At 49.7% G+C, this 17,439-nt stretch overlaps 2 protein-coding genes across 5 annotated transcripts in view; both read left to right on the forward strand.

Moving 5' to 3' along the window:
* Positions 1 to 3,794: 3,794 nt before the first annotated feature.
* Positions 3,795 to 13,602, forward strand: LOC125149576 (uncharacterized). 2 transcript variants are annotated; one of them, XM_047828675.1, is made up of 7 exons: positions 3,795 to 3,908; positions 4,067 to 4,319; positions 4,518 to 4,641; positions 6,916 to 7,130; positions 7,785 to 7,855; positions 8,103 to 8,207; positions 13,370 to 13,602. In XM_047828675.1, exons 2-7 carry the CDS (start codon positions 4,098 to 4,100, stop codon positions 13,542 to 13,544), a joined length of 912 nt encoding a protein of 303 aa, XP_047684631.1. In that variant the 5' UTR covers positions 3,795 to 3,908; positions 4,067 to 4,097; the 3' UTR covers positions 13,545 to 13,602. The 2 variants fall into 2 exon arrangements, with proteins under 2 accessions (XP_047684631.1, XP_047684632.1); XM_047828676.1 differs by having other exon boundaries at positions 4,067 to 4,262.
* Positions 13,603 to 15,183: 1,581 nt separating this feature from the next.
* The window catches only part of PPIL2 (peptidylprolyl isomerase like 2), a 30,126-nt gene continuing 27,870 nt past the window's right edge, over positions 15,184 to 17,439 (forward strand). For all 3 annotated transcript variants that reach the window (XM_047827265.1, XM_047827266.1, XM_047827264.1), the window contains exon 1: positions 15,184 to 15,344. In XM_047827265.1, the coding sequence (XP_047683221.1) occupies positions 15,313 to 15,344 (32 nt within the window). In that variant the 5' untranslated portion in view covers positions 15,184 to 15,312. The remainder of the gene's footprint in view (positions 15,345 to 17,439) is intronic.

Raw genomic sequence — 17,439 nt, forward strand, 5'->3', positions numbered from 1 at the left:
CCTCCCCCCCCCCCCCCCCCGGGCTTCTAAGCGCTCTCGCGGGCGCTGCTTCTAAACTCGCGGAGACTGGAGCCGAGAAAAGGCGGGTAAAATTCCTTTTGATAAGTTATGAATGAGGAGAAAGTGTTTGTAGTACTCATTGTTAAAACCACCGAGCCTGGGACTTGGCCCGCGCCCGGCCAATGCAGGCCCGGAGGCTATTTTGAAATCGCTCCGGTTTTAGCCAATAGGCGTGCGGGAAGAGAAGCCCCGCGTCGGCTCCGGCCAATGAGCGCGGCGTTATGCTAAGAAGCCGGGGGCCTGGCCCCGCCGACTGTCAGCGGGTTAAAGATGGAGCCGGTGAGCAAGAGGGCGCCACGAGGTGCGGGGTCGTTCTGATGGGTACGAGGGGAGCGAACAACCGCTAAGACCTTTCTCCTGCTAACCTTCCGCGTCCTGGCCTGGCCTGGTTCGAAAGGTGTGTCCCGCCGCGTGAGTAGCAGGGTCCGAGGTGGAGAGCACAGGCAGGGCGGCCCTACCCGGTGGGACTGTGCGGAGGGGCGCAGCCCGGATCCCTGGCGCCTTCTCCGCAGGGGACTCCAGCAGGGCGGGAAGCGCCCCCCCCGCCCCAGTTCTTTTGCTTCGCTCTGGGCCTCCAGGCAGAGAATCTTTAGGACTGAACACGGAGCGGAGTTGGGGACTAGGGGCCAGGGATGGGGGCGTAAGCCGACAGGGGCGCGTGGATCGGAATGGGGCCACCCTCCTTCTCTTGCAGCCCTGGGTCGAGTGAGGGAGTAGGGTCATCGGGGTGTACCCACCCTCGCTCCGTGCACGAGTGGGCTTCGGACTGCGGTGGAGCGCGGGCCCCTCTCCTTTGTGTGTTTACCCCCTCCCCCGTCCTCTCCCGCTCCTGGGTTGGAGCTACCCCTCAGTCTGGGGTTTCTCCCGCACCGCAGTGTGGAGAGTGCCTGGAGAAAGTCCCAGACCTTCTGACTATCTCCAGGACAGCAGCCCTGTTGAAATCCTCTTCCCCTCCCTGTGGTCTTGAACAGGGATTCTAGCCCCACCCACCCACGGTTGAGCTTCCCGCTCTGCACTTACTGGGGACCATGCGGGTCTCCCCTGCTGGCCCCAGCTGCTCTGACGAGGTTGCACTACTGTGCTTTGAGAAGCAGTGCAATGATATTGTCAAAGCATCTGGGACCAGCCTTGGGGACCCCCCTTCCCCACACCACAACCCTCCTCAGGCCGGGCCCCTTGGGCCTGCAGGCCCTCCCCTCCCCCCACCTCCCTCCCCAGCTCACTCCCTTCTCCATGGAAACTTGAGATCCTGGCCAGGCCTGGGCCTCTAGGGTCAGAGGGCACCCTTCCCCCAGGCCTCGGGGCCCCACCCCAGTGGGCCTGCATTCCAGATCTCAGATCCTCACTGACCACCACCAGGAGAGGCGCTGGCAGGCCTGCCTGACACTCTTTCCCTGTTGCACTACTGTGGGCCGCTGGGAAGCAGTGCAATGATGAAAGGGCATCGGTCAGGCCCAGCCCACCACCCACAGTGCCTGAGGGGAGGGAGTTTTGCTGCCTCGCTCCACTTCCTAGCAGGAGCAGGTGTGGAACTGGGCTGGACCCTCCATCAGAGGATTAGGTGAGTGCAGAACTGGGGGATCATCCCACAAATTCTCCTTCTGGGATACTGCTGGACAGGAGCAGGGGCAGAGGCCCTGGGATCAGAAAAACTCTGGTTTGAAGAGGATCTTTCCACACCAACTCCCTGGGTAAGACTGGGGACTCCAGGTTTGATCAGGGCTTTGTGGAGAAATGAAGATTCACTGTATTGCATGAAGGGTATGCCAGGGTCTGGCTCAGACCCAGCTCAACCTTGACCACGTGCAGATGAACTGCACCCAGGCCTCCCTGAGGGCTTGGGGAGGGTCAGGCTCTGGAGAGAACATTGTCCTGGGATCTTAGGAGCAGCACTATCTGGGCTGGGTAGGTGGACTTGGGATATGCAGACCACAGGTGATGCCCATCAACCATGTCAGCTTGTTTTCTTACAGGGAGGTGTGCTGCCCTGAGACTGCAGAAGGGACCAAGAGATGCCTGTCATGCCCATCCTAACAGCTACAATTAAAGGGACTGTCAAAGAGCCAGGCCCCAGGCATGCTTGCAGGGCCGGCTCCACCATCAGGACCTGACACAATGCAAAAGGCTTTTCTGTGCCCAGTGACAGTTATTCAAGCCTGTCTCCTTTAAGAGGAGGCCCAGGTTTCCAGATGGGCCTTTGGGAATACCCCTCACTCCTGGCTGAGCACATCAAGATGCCAGCTTCACCCCACCCTGAGGGTAGAAGCCCAGGCATGCATGCTTGGAGGTGGCCATCCTTCTGTGTAGATTCTGTGCCCACTGCCTGGAGACTCTCATACATCTGTCTCTCGCCCTTGCTGGGGGATGTTTTTTGAACCCAGGGTTCTGCTCAAATGTTCCGTCCTAGGGGAAGCCTTTCCTGGGCTCCACAATATCCAATATTCCTCCAGCAGAGCATGTTAGATTGAAATTTCTCCTTGTGGCTGAAGTCCTCATTAGACCCTGAGGGCAGGGACAATATCCCTTTTTATATCTCTCTTGGCAGTGCCTGGCACAGAGGAGGGGACTGATACAACTAAAAAAAAATACAAATAAGTACATAAAGTGTAAAGTATTATTAGCAGAACATGGGGGAAGATTAATTAGGGGTCTACTCTACCCCTCAGAGGATGCTTCTGCTGTTTATAAAAAGGCACATACTACATATTTCAAAGTAAAGTCTCATTTTAAGTTACACAGGGTCAGGAAGCAGGATGAAGATTTGAACCCAGGTGTATCTAAGTCTATTTGTCCTCCTAGGCTAGAACATTTTTCCTCCTTGGTTGTTTTTATCTTGCTCCCTGACCTCAAAGCGGGAGGAAGTGAGGGCCCGATGTTGGGGACAGCAGAGCCTAGAGGGTTGGTGGCTTGGTGGTGGGAGGTGAAAATTGTCTAGACTTATCAGGTACACTCCATGGATTGTTGGGGGTGAAGGGCGGTGGAGGTGATAGGAAGGAAGCAATCCAGGGTGCACCCCCCTGTTAGTGGTTGGGGTGGATGGTGGTGTCATCGCTGACCAAGTAGGAGAGGAGAAAAGAAGGTTTGGGGTTGGGAGAGAAGAACCTATATGCCAATCTTATGTGTGCAGCATGAGATGCCCCCAAAACTTCCCCATCGGACACTTGGATGTGGTTCTGGAACTCAAGGAAGGTCTGAGCCTGAGATATAAGTTAGGGTTAGTTAAGTCAGCCCTGAGTTGGAACCTCAGAGTGGGCTAAATTGTCCAAGATGGTACCATGAAGATAGGACCTTCTTAAACCCATAAGGAGCAGCTAGATGCTGAAGAGGCAACATAAAGTATTGAGCAAAGTAACACAAAGTATTAAGTTATACAGGGGAAGAGAGAAGATAGAAGCTGGGGAGGGGTGGGTGGATTTGATGCTGGAGAGTAAATCAGGAGTGGAAGAGTGAAGTCTGGGGCAGATGAGTCAGGGGCTGAGTGAAGTCCTTGGGGTGTTGTCTACAGACCGCAAGGAGAGATGGTGAGCTGTCGCAATAAGGAGGAGTGAGGGCCTAAAAAAGAGTTTGGGTGCGGACCATGTTCTCTGCGTGCCATGGCCCGCTCCCTCATCAAGTCTTGCGGGACCCCATCAGGACCAGGGTTCCGCCGCGCGCGCGCGTGAGTGTTCGCCCCGTCGAAGGCGCCAGAGCGCATGCCCAGAGCAGCGGGCATTGTCACGTGCGTCCCCCTCGCGCGGATTGGCCCCCTGCTAGAGAGCTCCAGGGGGATTGGCCAGAACGGTCGGGGCGGTGGCTGCGGCTCGCGGAGAGAGGCTGCGTAGGCTCGGCGGCTGTGGGAAAGAGAGCAGGTGGGTCCCGGCGGCCCCCGCCCCTACTGGCCCCGGCCAGCCCTCGGCGACCGATCCCGGGCCCTCGGGAGCTGCCCCTCTCTCCTGGCCCGAGGCGGGTGGGAGTCGGCGCGCCTGGAGCCTCGGTGGCCCCGCCCCGACGACCGCTCCGCCCCCAGGCCACCCGAGCCAGCCCGCAGCGCCTCTCGGATGGAGGTCCTTGACGAGTTCGACAGCGAGTTCTCCCAGAGCGTGACCTTCTGCCAGCTCATCTCCGAGGAGGACTTCGAGAGGCAGGCGGCCACCTACACGGAGCGCGCGCTGCGCCGCCTCTTTCGCAGCATCGACCGCAACCCCGCGCTGGCCGAGAGGGTGGTGCGCAAGGGCAAGCTGGCCGAATACGAGGGGCGCGGGCTCCTCTCCTTCCTCTGGGTGCGAGTCCGTCGGCGGGGCTTCGGGGGATGGGGCGGGGCTCTGAAGACTGGAGGTTTGGAGCGGGTGTGGGGAGGGCCGTCGGGCGTAGGTGGAGCTGCAGGGTAGGGTCTTCCAGGAGGCCCAGCGTGGGGAGTGCTGTAGGCAGCTGTGTCACCTCTCCCACTTCTTCCTGCCCTGCCTCTCCCCTTGTTGTAGGCGAAGTTTTTCTGTGCAGTCCAGGGGGAGCTGAATTGTTGCAACAGCATGGGTGCCCTGGAAATGCACCAGCGCCTGGAACAGCTGAAGAGGAGCATCCACCGCGTGCACCTCTACTCCCAGGGTGAGGGTCAGTCTCTGCCAGCACACCTGACTTAGGATCCCTGATCCCTGATCCTGTGCTTGGTACGTTTTCGATTGTTTGGTGTTTATTTTTTGAGTCTTTATTATGAAAACGAACATAAACAAAACTGGAGACTGCAGTGAACACTCAGATACTGGTCTCCCTTCAGCTTCTGCAATTCTCCCCATCTTGCCAGCTAACCCTAACCCTAACCCTTTTCTTTTTCTGGAGCATTTTAGGGGAAATCTCAGACATCATTGTATTCTTCAATACTTTAGAATGCTTTTTTAGATATTACAAAAAGACATTTTGTGGGGCGCCTGGGTGGCTCAGTTGAGTGTGTCTTCCGCCCAGGTCATGATGTCATAGCTCGTGGGGTTGAGCCCCAAGTCAGGCTCTGTGCTGACAGCTCAGAGCCTGGAGCCTGCTCTGGATTGCGTGTCTCCCTCTCTCTCTGCCCCTCCCCTGCTCATGCTCTGTCTCTCAAAAATGAGTAAACATTTAAATTTTTTTTAAAAAAAGATATTTTGTAATCACAGTGTTACCCCAGACATAATTGACAACAGTTCCATAATATTAGCTGATACTTAGGTTGGTGTTCAGCCTCTGACTTTCCATTACTAGGATGGCTATATACTTTGTGTCCACATTAGGACATTTGTGAGAGTGAAATGGAAGGGGCCACTTTAATGACCACACAGGGATGGCAAATGAGTATAGTGGCCACATCTGTTTAAACCTCTTGAGATGGGATGCCCTCACTTTTGTCCCCCCTGCCATCAACTTGAAGAACTGCGTTGTCCTTTGGGGTAATCCACTTAATGGGTTTATATCTGTTGTTATGGCTCATTGGTGTTGTTTGTTTTATTCTCCTCTGCCTGTGTGTGTGTGTGTGTGTGTGTGTGTCTGTGTGTGTGTCTGTGTGTGTGTCTGTGTGTCTGTGTGTTTAAGTTTATTTATTTTGAGACAGAAACAGTGCACACAAGCAGGGAAGGGGCAGAGAGAAGGAGAGACAGACTCCTAAGCAGGCTCCCTGCTGTCAGCACAGAGCCCAATGCAGGGCTTGAACTCACAAACTGTGAGATATGACCTGAGCTGAGATCAAGAGTCTGACTCTTAACCGACTGTGCCACCCAGGCGGCCCATTCTGCCTGTATGTCTTGGACAGTCGTTCTAAAGCCTTGATTAGATTTGGGTTCAGTTCTTTCAGTGCATTTGTCTTCAGTGATAGACTACCTAGCGGTGGAGCTGCTTGCTTCATTATGTTAGGAAGCCTGGCTCACCTGGGGGTCCTACTTTCCATGATGGTAAGTGTGAGTGCTCCACGTCACCATTTCATCCCAACCCATGGCATATGTAGCTCCTACCATAGTCTCCCAAGGTAGTGTTGATCCTATTTATCCTCATTTTATGAAAGAGAGCATAGAAGCCCAGGGAGGGTAGCCAACTATGTGACAACAATATCACATAGTAAGTAGTAGAATCTGGAATTGAACTCAGGCTTCGATTGCTCTGAGGCTCAGGCTCTTAGCTCTGGGTCAGTGCTCTTTGGTGGTGGTGATCAGCATTCTAGATGAGCCGTTCTAATGGGTTGTATGAGGCACTTGTTCACACCCACTTTGCTGGTTTCCTATAACTCTGAACAGTAGAAATAGCCAGACTTGTTGAATATAGGAGGAAAACCTAATACAGAAAGAGGAGAGGGGGTAGGCCTGAGGGTCCTGCTTCTCAAAGATTCCCTCCCTGAGCCCACCTCTGTAAGACCTTGTACATATGGGTTTCCTTACAGAAAAAGGAGCCTTTGCACACCCTTAGGATGGCCCTGGGGCTGGGTGTAGTTGGTGAGCTTACTGTCCAGAGCCTGGATACCTCATGAAGGTGCTGGCAGACTCAGGAGCTTTCCACAGTGCTTGGGCATAGGTGGCAGACTGACTTGCCTAGGGCAAGCCAAGCCCTCGTTGGTGGTGATACTCTGTCACTTCCCCTGAAATTCTGGCCTTGGAGTCAGACAGTTGGGGTATGGATCCTGCCTGTGCCTTGTATACTTGGAGCTTACAGTTATATCTGTAAGAGAGACAAAAATACCTTTTCCCCATGGGATAGTTATGGGCTGATGAGATGGTACATGTTGGTGCCTGTCAACAGTGGCTCTAGGCATTATCATGTGGTCCCTTTTGGGGGAGGAACCTTGTGAAGACCCTATACTACTGTTGGGCTCCCACTCTATCCTGTTCTGGCTGTGGGGTAGGCACTCACTGGTCCCTTTTTTCACAGATGCCAAGAAGAAGAGAAGAAAGCCAAAACTGAAGAAACCAGAACCCATCCTTTTGCAAGACCGGTCCACCTCCCCATGCCTGCCACCAACCGTGCTGCCACCTCCACCACTGCCATCCACTGCTACTACCATGGCCTCCATGGTGGCCTCATCACCCTCTGTCTACACTATGCCTAGGGTCTTTGGCCCCTTCCCTCCTCTGCCCAGCAAGTCGGTCAGTGAGCGCATCCCCCACTCATGTGGTCCCAGGAAGGGCAGCCTCTGCCCCTCGCTCAGAACCACCCCAGTGGTTCTCCTGGGCCCACAGCAGTGGCTCTCAGAACTTTGTTTTTAAGTGGCAGAACTCTATCTGCAGGCACTATCTTGGGTGGAATGGTGACGGATAAAGCAGATGAAAAGGGGTCTGCTCTTGTTGAAGGGTTGGAGGCACAGAGTTTTACCTGCTGTGCTTCAGCTGAGTGAGGCAGTCCCCAAAACACTGGGCAGAATTCTGGGGTGCCCAAAGGACAGGTGGAGAACCATGGCTGCCCCCCAATGTCTCCAGCCCCACACCTGCCTCGCCTCATGGGTGGTGTTCTTGCCACTCTCTAGGTGCCTCTGCAGTGTGCCTTCCTATCTGCCTGTCCCTGCTAATCTCCCCTTATCCCGCACTCTCACTCCAGGCAGACCCCCATCCTCTGTCAGTTCCCAGCCCCCATCACATTCTCTGTTACCCTAACACCAAGCTCGAGGTGGGCACTGAGGATGACCCTGACGTATTTGTCAAATGAAGGACAGTCATGTACTTCCCCTGGTTCCTGTATAAGGTATTTTTTTTTTCTCAGCGAGGCCCCCAAACTTGTCCTAAGATTTTGTTTCTATACCGCAGATAGAGAAGTTGGAAGTTACAAGGTCCGAAGTGAAATTAAACTGGGCTGGCCTGTCATCGAACCCAAAGAGGTGGAATTTAAACTTGGGGCAAATGAAAAAGGAGTGTTTTGGGTAGCTTGTGTGCCAACACTCGGTTGCCATTTCTTCCCTACCTTGTTAATCCTCACAATAATCCTGAGGGGTTGTTATTCCCATTTAATAGGGAAGGAATCGAGGCTCGGGTCTGCTCTGTGTATAGACATGTGCAATGAGGCTGGGAAGGGCCTGCCTGGGAGGAGCCCAGAGCTGATGTTACCCTCTCCACTCTGTCTTGCAGCCACATGGTTGATCTGACCCCCTTGGTCCTCAACCCCGGAGGCTTCCATTTCTCGTACTTGGCTGGAAACAGTGCACATCAGCTTCATTGCCCTGGCTACCCCTGGTAAGCATGCCTCTGACACCATCCTGGCTTGCCTGGCTTGATGGCATCATGGCAGTGTGCATGAGGGCCAGAAAAACGTTCTGTATGATAGTCCTTTGCGTTTCATGAAAAGACCCTAATGTAATAGGGTGCTGGAAAAGTCACTCCCCCTTCCTAGTGTTTGTAATGGCAAGAATCAGAAACAAGCAGCTCAGAGAGCCACTAGAAACAATTCTGTCAACTGTGGGCAGCCCTAAGGTTTATAGACCTGTGTCTTGCAAAGCAGGGATTTACTGAATATGGTTGTTGGTTTGTTTTTTAGTCGCCTGTTGTTAAGTATTTCCCATGTCATTCCATGGAGTGTTATTTCAAAGTATATATTTAAACTGACCACTTCATTGCTTCAGATGACATAAAAAAAAAAATACTGTTTTTTAGAGGAGTTTTAGATTCACAGCAAACTGACAAAGTACTGAGAGCTCCCCTCTACCCCCTGTCCCTACACAGGCACCCCCACTATCAACATTCCCCACCTTAAATTGATGAACCTACCATGCCACATCATTATCACCCAGAAGTCATATGTTTGGGCTCACTCTTGGTGTTGTACATTTGGACGAATGTATAATGACATGTGTCCAACATTATAGTATCATACAGAATAGTTTCATTGTCCTCAAAATCCTCTGTGCCCCTCCCTCTCCTGTAACCCCTGACAACCACTGATCTTTTTATTGTCTCCACAGTTTTGCCTTTTCTGGAATGTCATATACTTGGAATCCTACAGTACGTGGCCTTTCCAGATTGGCTTCTTTCACTTAGTAATACTCACTTTTAAATTTCCTCCATGTCTTTTCATGGCTTGATAGCTCCTTTCTTTTTAGCACTGAATAACATTCTATTGTCTGGAGGTACTGTGGTTTATTTATCCATTCATCTACCGAAAGACTGATTCCAAATTCTGGTAATTATGAGTAAAGCTGCTATACACATAGATGTGCAGGTTTTTTACAGACATAAGTTTTCAACTCTTTCACCAAGGAGCATGATTGCTGATCACATGGTGATAATATGTTCAGTTTTGAAGAAACTACCAGTGTAGCTATAGCATTGTGTATTCCCACTAGCAATGAGTGAGAATTCAGATGGCTTCTTTTGTAAGAAACCTACGCAGTTCTATAAAGCTGATTCTAAATTTAGTTGATGGAAAGTTTATCCAAGATGACACCCAAAGAGTAAGCAAACCTTTAAAAATATTTTTGGCATACTTAGTAATGAAAGATGTACACATTAAGGTTGCTAGCATGTATGTTATATACCTGTCAAAAAGCCCAAAGTAGAGAATCCTGTGCTATCGAGGGAGGCTGTAGGCAGAGACTCATTTTTGCTGTGAAAATAATATAAAATGGCTTTATTCTTTTTTTTTTTAAATTTTTTAAAATCTTTATTTATTTTTGAGAGAGAGAGAGACAGAGCAAGAGCGGGGGAGGGGCAGAGAGAGAGGGAGACACAGAATCTGAAGCAGGCTCCAGGCTCTGAGCTGTCAGCACAGAGCCCAATGCGGGGCTCGAACTCACGGACCATGAGATCATGACCTGAGACGAAGTCGGACGTTTAACCGACTAAGCCACCCAGGCGCCCCTATTCTTTTTTTTTTTTTTAAAGATTTTATTTTTAAATAATCTCTACACCTAATGTGGGGCTCGAGCTCACAACCCGGAGATCAAGAGTTGCATTCTCCACCGACAGAGCCAGCCAGGCACCCCTGTTTTAATTCTTTTAAAAATTCTTTTTTTTGGGGGGGGGGTGCCTGGGTGGCTCGGTTGAGCATCTGACTCTGGCTCAGGTCATGACCTCATGGTTCATGGACTCAAGCCCCACATTGGGCTCTCCACTGTCAGCATGGAGCCCGCTTTGGATCCTCTGACCCCCTCTCTGTGCCTCCCTTGCTTACATTCTCTCTCACAAATAAATACTTAAATAAATTTAAAAAAATTTTTTTTAAGTTTTTTTATTTTGAGGGAGAGAGTGTGGAGGAGGGGCAGAGAGAGAGAGAGAGGGAGTGAGAAAGAGAATCCCAAGCAGGTTCTGCACTATCAACCTAGAGCCCAATGTGGGGCTCGAACCCACAAACTCTGAGATCACGACCTTAGCCTAAATCAACGTTCGGATGCTTAACTGACAGCACCCAGGTGCTCCTAAAAATTCTTTTATTGAGATAACTTACATAGTATCATATAAATTCACCCAGTTACAGTGTCAACTTAAGTGGCTTTTTGTATGTTCACATTTGTGAAGCCATCACCATAATCCAATTTTAGAACATTTCCATCATGCCAAATAGGAGAGAGTGAAAAAACAACCCATAGGAGAAAATATTTGTAAATCATCAAAATCCCATTCTAAAAATTGGGCAGAGGACTTGAATAGACATTTCTTCTAAGAAGACCTACAACATGGCCAATAAACACAGGAAAAGATGCTCCACATCATTAGACATCAGGGAAATGCAAGTGAAAACCACAGTGAACTACTACTTCCCACCTACTTCCATCAAAAAGACAGACAAAAGGGGCACCTGGATGACTCAGTTGGTTAAGCTTCCAACTCTTGATTTCGGCTCAGGTCATGATCCCACAGTTCTTGGGTTTGAACCCTGAGCTGGGCTCCGTGCTGACAGTGTGGAGCCTGCTTGGGATTCATCCTCTCTCTCTCCCTCCCTCCCTCTCTCTCTCTCTGCCCCTCCACCCCCTCAAAATAAATAAATAAATAAACTTTAAAAAATAAAATAAATTTAAAAAGACAATGACAAGTGTTGATGAGGATGTGGAGAGATTGGAATCTCTAGTGTGTGGCTGGTGGGAGTGTAAAAGGGTGTAGCCACCATGGAAAAAGGGTATGGTGGTTCCTCAAAACACTAAACAGAATTACCATATGACCCAGTAATTCCACTTGTAGGTATATGCCTGAAAGAATTGCAGTGGAGACTCAAACAGATACTTGTATATGAGTGTTCATAGCTCCAGTATTGACAGTGGCTAAAAGGAGAAAATAAGCCGGGTGTACCCAAGATGAACAAAATGTGGTCTATCCATATAATAGAATGTTGAAATAAGTGAGATAAGCCAGAACAAAAGGACAGGTTATTGTCTGGTTCCCATTACATGAAGTATCTAGAGTAGGCAGAATTCTAAAGACAAAGTAGGTGAGAAGTTACCAGGGCCTGGGAGAAGGAGATGAGTTGTTGCTTAATTGGTACAGTTTCTGTTTGGGATGATGAAAAAGTCCTGGAGATACATAATGATGATGGTCACCACAACACTGTGAATGTGTATAATGCCACTGAATGGTACACATAGAAATGGTTAAAATGGTAAATTTTGTGCATATTTTACTACAATAAAAAAAAGGAAAAACTCTAGCACCACTAAGCTGTCACCCCCAGTTCTTCTCTCCCCCATCCCGAGGCAACCACTAACATTTCTCTGTGGATTTGCCTATTCTGGACATTTCATATAAATGAAACCATACAATAACATGGTCTCTGGTGACTGGCTGCTTTCACTCAGGATAACATTTACAAGGTTCATCCATGTTCTAGCATGTGTCAGTTCTGAATTTCCTGCTTTTTAAATTTCTTTTTTAAGACTTAATTTTTTTAGAGCAGTTTTAGGTTTACAACAAAATTGAGAGGAAGGTACAGAAGTTTCCTCCATGTCCCCTGCCCCCACACATGAATACCCTCCCTTATTGTCAATATCCCCCACCAGAGTGGTGCGTTTATTAACAACTGATGAACCTATATTGACACTTCAGCGTCACCCTAAAGTCCATAGTTTATACTGGGGTTCCTTTTTGGTGGTGTACATTCTATGGGTTGACTTTTTTTAATGGTTGAACAATATTATTCCACTGTGTAGATATGCCACATTTTATCTGTCAGTTCATCAGTTGATGGGCATTTGGGTTGTTTCCATTTTTGGCTCTTATGAATAATACTGTTATGAACATTTCTGTGCAAGTTTCTGTGAGGACATAGTTTTCAGTTTTCTTGGGCACACTCTTTATAAATATTTTTTTTATTTTTGAGAAAGATAAGAGTGTGAGCAGTGGAGGCACAGAGAGAGAGGGAGAGTCTCACGCAGGCTCCGTGTAGAGTCCAAAGTGGGGCTTGAGCTCACAAAACTGTGAGGTCATGACCTGAGCCGAAATCAAGAGTTAGACGTTTAACTGGCTGAGCCACCCAGGCACCCCTTCTTTGGTATAGTCTTAAAAGTGGAATTGCTGGGTCATATGGTAAATATATTTTGAAGGACTGCCAAAGACACAAGTCTGTTATCAGACGTAGGATCTGCAAAATATTTCCTCATATTATGTGGGTTATCTTCTCTCTTTCTCTGGTCTTTTTGGATCACCAAAGTTTAAGGTTAGTCTTTTGAGAGGCAGTTTATCAAAATATCAGGAGCCATAGACGTTCTCATATTCTTTGCTCTGGTATTTTCAATTCTGGGAGAGTTTCAATTCAAGGAGATGATTAAGGGAAAGAAAAAAGCAACTGTGTACAAAAGTGTTTATGGCAGTGTAAAAGGAGAAAAAATGGAAACAGCTTAAATGTGCATTCACAGAATTAGGGAATATTATGCAGACATAAAATTATGAACATGGTTAAACCTGATTATGTAGATTCATGAATTATGTGTAAGTGGAAACAATAAGCTATCCAATCAGATCATCCTACCTCCTGGTAGGATGGAAGAGTAGGAAGGTGACTGACTGCCGAGTGATGGAGAAGGGGTTGCCGGCAATCACTTGTGCAGTGTTGTTATGATGCAAAATGTAGAAGCAAGGCATTGTTGGCATCATCAGATCCTCACAGAATTGTGGGGCCATGCACCAGGGCTGGGCCATCATCAGAACTTAAACAGCTGCAGAATGGTCTGCTGCATGGTGTCCATGGTTCCTTTAGCCATTCTTTGATGGATGTTTGATTGTTTCCAGGCTTTCATAATCACCAACATTGCTGTGATGAACAGCCTGGAACAAAACATCCATGGGAGAGCATTATGGAAGTAGAAATGTATTGAAGGCCATCCCACAGCCTTAAGTTTTGTCATGCGTACTTCTGATGGCTCTGTGTGCCGGTATCCCACCTCATGGACATGTGTTGGCTGTCTCCTGCACAGGACCTTGGCCTGTAGTGGCTCCCCCAACACCAAGGAGACACCATCCCCTCCTGTGAAGACTTCCATCTTCACCCCGCCTGTCTTGCTCAAGTTCCAGCCTGTGCGAAGACCCAAAGATGACTCTGAGAATGACCCTAGCAGCACGGAGTCTGTGCCCCACAAGAGGGGTCCGTAACCTCTTTCCTACAGACCATGGCCAGATCAATGAATAAAGTTCCCATGGAGGTGCCTTACTTGTGCTGGGCTCCCTAAAGGCTGTGCAGTCCCTTGGGCTTCGTCCTGCTGGAAGAGTTTGTCAGAATAGTGCAAGCCAGAGGCCCTTTAGTCTGAGCCTGCATACAGTAATTGTTCAGGTCAGTGCTACTGTGAAGTCCCCTTGCTTGTTCTCTAACTTGGGAATTTAGCCATGGCACTTTGAAAGAGAAATGAGTGAGGAGACAGCACTGCCCTTCTCTACAGTGACTCTGTGGCCCCTTTGAGCTTCACTTGACCTCACTGAATTGCAGTTCCATCATTTTTTCCTACACCTGGGCTCTAAACTCAAGCCTTATCTGGGTGCAGGTTTAGAAACAGTGATCTGTTCCCTCCCTGGAGGAAAATAAGCTGGCATGTTAGTTTCCAACTTGGCACCTCCCTAAGGAATTTCAGAGACGTGACTCTTGTTGTTGCTTTACACACCAGCCTTAGAGTCAAACCTGCATGTGAGACATGAGCCCTCACAAAATGCTTAATGACTGTTGGACATTAGCAGATACTTGTTGAACCCTTGTGTATGCTCCACACCTTGCTTGGGACTGGAGATAATAAACCAAGCAGTTGGTGTCCCTGCTCTTAAGGAGCTTAGATCCTATCCTCCTGTGTGTGTGTGTGTGTGTGTGTGTGTGTGTGTGTGTGTGTGTGTGACTGTATGTGTAACCAGTGTATCCAATTAATAACAGGGTTATAAATTGTGATAAGCCCTAAGGAAGCTGAGTTGGACATGTATGCAGTGGGTGGTCAGGGAAGATCTCTCTGAGGAGGTGACATGTTGAAACTTAGAAAAACATAAGGAGGCAGCCATGAAATGAGAAAGGGCAAGGATCACTGGCTCTGGGTGACTAGATAGCGGTACAGTTGTGGCAAGGGGAGCCTATGCGGAGGGGGAGGGAGGGTGGGGAGGTGGAGAATTCTGTTTTGACCACACATGTTAAATTTGAGATCAATGGTACCTAAAATAGAGGTCAGGAATCTGGAGTGCTGGCCATTTAATGATGTGAGTCAAGAGATATGAGTGGTATTTAAAGCCACAAGCCTGGGAAAGATCACCAGGTGCTTGTGTGTAGACGGAGGCCCGGGGCTTAGGCTGGGGCACACAAACACAGTGATCTGGCCGCAGGAAGGGTCCGTAAGAGAGATGAGTGAGAGCTTTGGACTCTCGGGCTTAATGGCTACTTGCCCCTAAGCCTCCCAGGAGAGGGCTGGAGGTGGTGGGGACTGAATGGGAGAACGGGTAGACAGCGAATGTGGACGTAGGTTTGGAGACATCTGCAGTGGAAGGAAGCAGAGATGAGACACAGGCTGGTGAGACTTAAGGTGGACTTTTAAAAAAATCTGAGAAACCAGGTCAAACCAGGGCAGGCTTGAGCGGGGGGATGGAAAGGAGAAAAGGTCTAGAGAGAGCCTTCTCTGTTCGCCCGAGGAAGTGGGGCTTCGAGGCCCCTCGGCCCCCAGCAGAAGGCAAACCCTACCACAGACTGCCCAGGTGCCCAAGGACTGGGTGCACCGACTGGGCATGCGCACTTGGCACCAGGCGCCACTGTTCGCGCATGCCCTGCGCCCACTTCCGGGGCGGGTCTGCAGGACCCGGAAGTCGTTGGGAACTCGGCCGAGAAGTCGGCTTCTAAATCGTTTGCTGTCGTTTTTCCTCACTCGCTGGTCCTGGCACTGCTACCGCTCCCGCCGCCATGGGGAAACGGCAGCATCAGAAGGACAAGATGTAAGTTGAACCGCAGCCGGAAGCGCGGCCCCACTCGGCCTCAGTGCCCACCTGTCCCGCAGTCCGCGCCGCCCTTCTTCCCTCTCTCAGAGCTGGTTCCCAGAGCCACTCTTAAATGCCGTTTCGTCTCGGAAGCCTTTGTCTCCTCCAAGGCAGGGGAATTACCCCGACCGCCGAGGTCTCCCGGGTTTCTTGGTACTAACACCGTCAGTGCTTCTGAGCGCGGCCTTCCTACCGCGTCGGCGCCGTGCGAGCCCCGGCCCCTCGGCTCCTCGGCTCCTCGGCTTTTGCCCTGGAACGCCCCATCTCCACTCTCGAATTCTGCCCCTAATCAGCCCCTCTTTCTCCTCCACCTCCAGTCTTCCTGTGTGCCGTTCATTGGCTTACACACATCCGGAATCTTCCATTTTAAAACAAACCAGCCTTGCCCCGTGCTCCTCTCCTGCCACCGTGGTTTTTTTTTTTTTTTTTTTTTCTTCCGAACAAGGCGTCAAAGACCTGTGTCTACTTGCTGTTTTCTGCTGTTTCTTGAAACCGCTCCAGTCAGGCTTTTCTCCCCAGCACTATTCCTGTCAGGATCCTAGTTACTTCTCTGTTGCTAAATCTAGTGGTCAATTCCCAGTTCTCGTTTTGTTGGGCTTGTCAATAGCGTGTGACACGGTTGACCACCTTGCTCCCTCTGAGGCCCTTCTTTGATATCTGAGACCCCATATGCCCTTTTCCATTTGTTTTCCATCTGTCTCAATGGCCTTTCTCAGTCTCCTTTGCTGGGTCTTTCTCCCACTCTCTCAGACTTCATACGTCCATGTCCCCTACGTTTCTTCTCCCTTTACATTCTCCCTGGTCATCTCTCATCTTGCAGTGGTCAACTGCTTACTTGATATCTCCAGTTGGAGGTTTGATAGACATCTCACATTTACTTACAAAAAATTTTTTTAATGTTTTTATTTATTTTTAAGACAGTGAGAGAGAGAGAGAGACAGAGCACCAGTGGGAGAGGGGCAGAGAGAGAGGGAGTCACAGACTCTGAAGCAGGCTCCAGGCTCAGAGCTGTCAGCACAGAGCCCGATGTGGGGCTCCAACTCACAAGCCGGGAGAGATCGTGACCTGAGCTGAAGTCAGAGACTCAAACGACTGAGCCACCTAGGTGTCCTGACATCTCACATTTAATATGTTCCCCCCTCATTTTCCCTATCTCAGTGGTCATACTGCTACTTAGTTTACACAGGTCAGAAGTCTGGGAGTTAGCCTTGGTGCCTCTTTCCTGAGGCTCTCTCCTCCCCCTGTTCATCAGTACATCCTGTGGCTCATCCAGGAAGTAAATGTGGAATAGGAAGGCACTCACTAATCCACCAAACCCCTCAGTAGGTGGAGTGTATTTCATCTCCTTTGACATTTTTATTTTTTTATTTATTTTTTATTAAAAAAAAATTTTTTTTTAATCTTTATTTTTGAGACAGAGAGAGACAGAGCATGAACGGGCAAGGAGCAGAGAGCGAGGGAGACACAGAATCAGAAGCAGGCTCCAGGCTCTGAGCCATCAGCCCAGAGCCCGACGTGGGGCTCGAACTCATGGGCTGCGAGATCGTGACCTGAGCTGAAGTCGGACGCTTAACCGACTGAGCCACCCAGGCGCCCCTATTTTTTTATTTTTTATTTTTATTAAAAAAAATTTTTTTAACGTTTATTTATTTATTTATTTATTTTTTAAAAATTTTTTTTTCAACGTTTATTTATTTTTGGGACAGAGAGAGACAGAGCACGAACGGGGCAGGGGCAGAGAGAGAGGGAGACACAGAATCGGAAACAGGCTCCAGGCTCCGACCCATCAGCCCAGAGCCCGACGCGGGGCTCGAACTCACAGACCGCGAGATCGTGACCTGGCTGAAGTCGGACGCTCAACCGACTGCGCCACCCAGGCGCCCCAACGTTTATTTATTTTTGATACAGAGACAGAGCATGAATGTGGTGGGGGGGGGGGGGTTGGTCAGAGAGAGAGGGAGACAGAGAATCTGAAACAGGCTTCAGGCTCTGAGCAGTCAGCACAGAGCCCGACACGGGGCTCAAACTCACGGACAGTGAGATTGTGACCTGA

The sequence above is a fragment of the Prionailurus viverrinus genome, chromosome D3 (assembly GCF_022837055.1).
Source record: "Prionailurus viverrinus isolate Anna chromosome D3, UM_Priviv_1.0, whole genome shotgun sequence".
Classification (NCBI taxonomy): Eukaryota; Metazoa; Chordata; class Mammalia; order Carnivora; family Felidae; genus Prionailurus; species Prionailurus viverrinus.

What these genes read in the sequence shown, in the direction of transcription:
- LOC125149576 (XM_047828675.1), top strand. Translation starts at nt 4,098, where the DNA reads ATGGAGGTCCTTGACGAGTTCGACAGCGAGTTCTCCCAGAGCGTGACC. An exon ending in GGCTCCTCTCCTTCCTCTGG is followed by an intron (nt 4,320 to 4,517) that starts GTGCGAGTCCGT and finishes CCCTTGTTGTAG; the next exon opens with GCGAAGTTTTTCTGTGCAGT. An exon ending in CGTGCACCTCTACTCCCAGG is followed by an intron (nt 4,642 to 6,915) that starts GTGAGGGTCAGT and finishes CTTTTTTCACAG; the next exon opens with ATGCCAAGAAGAAGAGAAGA.